The sequence below is a fragment of the Carlito syrichta genome, unplaced genomic scaffold (genome assembly GCF_000164805.1).
Source record: "Carlito syrichta isolate Samal-C Ts95f unplaced genomic scaffold, Tarsius_syrichta-2.0.1 Scaffold136025, whole genome shotgun sequence".
NCBI classification, from domain to species: Eukaryota; Metazoa; Chordata; class Mammalia; order Primates; family Tarsiidae; genus Carlito; species Carlito syrichta.
In genome coordinates this window covers 4,772-5,365 of record NW_007080121.1, presented here as the reverse complement: position 1 = coordinate 5,365, position 594 = coordinate 4,772, and the positions used below count along the sequence as shown (strand labels likewise).

Here is a 594-nt window from a genome sequence, read left to right as displayed (position 1 = left end):
TCCCAAGAGGCCGCACCTGCCGCGCGTAGCTGTCCCGCTGACACCGGAACGCCATCTCCACAGTCGCCCGGGCACCCGCGCCGGCCGCAAGGCCCGGTAGCGGACGGAGAGCGACGGGGGACAAACCGCAAGATCGACGCGAGTCTGCGCAGAAGCAAGAGGGCAAACAATGGCGGGCGCTTTGGGCAAACTTAATGAAAACGCGAATTGCAGACGTTCTGGGTTGTTTTGCGACTGTTTCCGAGATTTTTGTTTTCTTTGTAAAAGACACGAGAGACCGGACGCGGTGGCTCACGCCTATAATCCCAGCACTTTGGGAGGCGGAGGCGAGAGAACTGTCTGAGCCCACGGGTTCGAGACCAGCCTGGATAACTTGGCGAGACCTCATCTCTACAATAAATCAAAAAATTGAGCCGGGCTCGGTGGCTCAGCCTGTAATCCCGCGCCTTTGGGAGGCTGAGGTGAGTGGATTGCCTGAGCCCGTGGGTTCGAGACCCGCCTGGGCAGCGAGACCTCATCTCTACAATAAATAAAAAACTCAGCCGGGCGTGGCAACGCATGCCTGTAATTCCGGCTACTCGGAAGGCTGACGCG

General features: G+C 58.6%; 1 protein-coding gene across 2 annotated transcripts in view; it reads right to left on the bottom strand.

Moving 5' to 3' along the window:
- LOC103251090 (alanyl-tRNA editing protein Aarsd1-like) overlaps positions 1 to 71 on the bottom strand; it is a 7,546-nt gene extending 7,475 nt beyond the window's left edge. For both annotated transcript variants that reach the window (XM_008049700.1, XM_021708389.1), the window contains exon 1: positions 17 to 71. In XM_008049700.1, coding sequence (XP_008047891.1) covers positions 17 to 55 — 39 coding nt within the window. In that variant the 5' untranslated portion in view covers positions 56 to 71. The remainder of the gene's footprint in view (positions 1 to 16) is intronic.
- Positions 72 to 594: the final 523 nt, after the last annotated feature.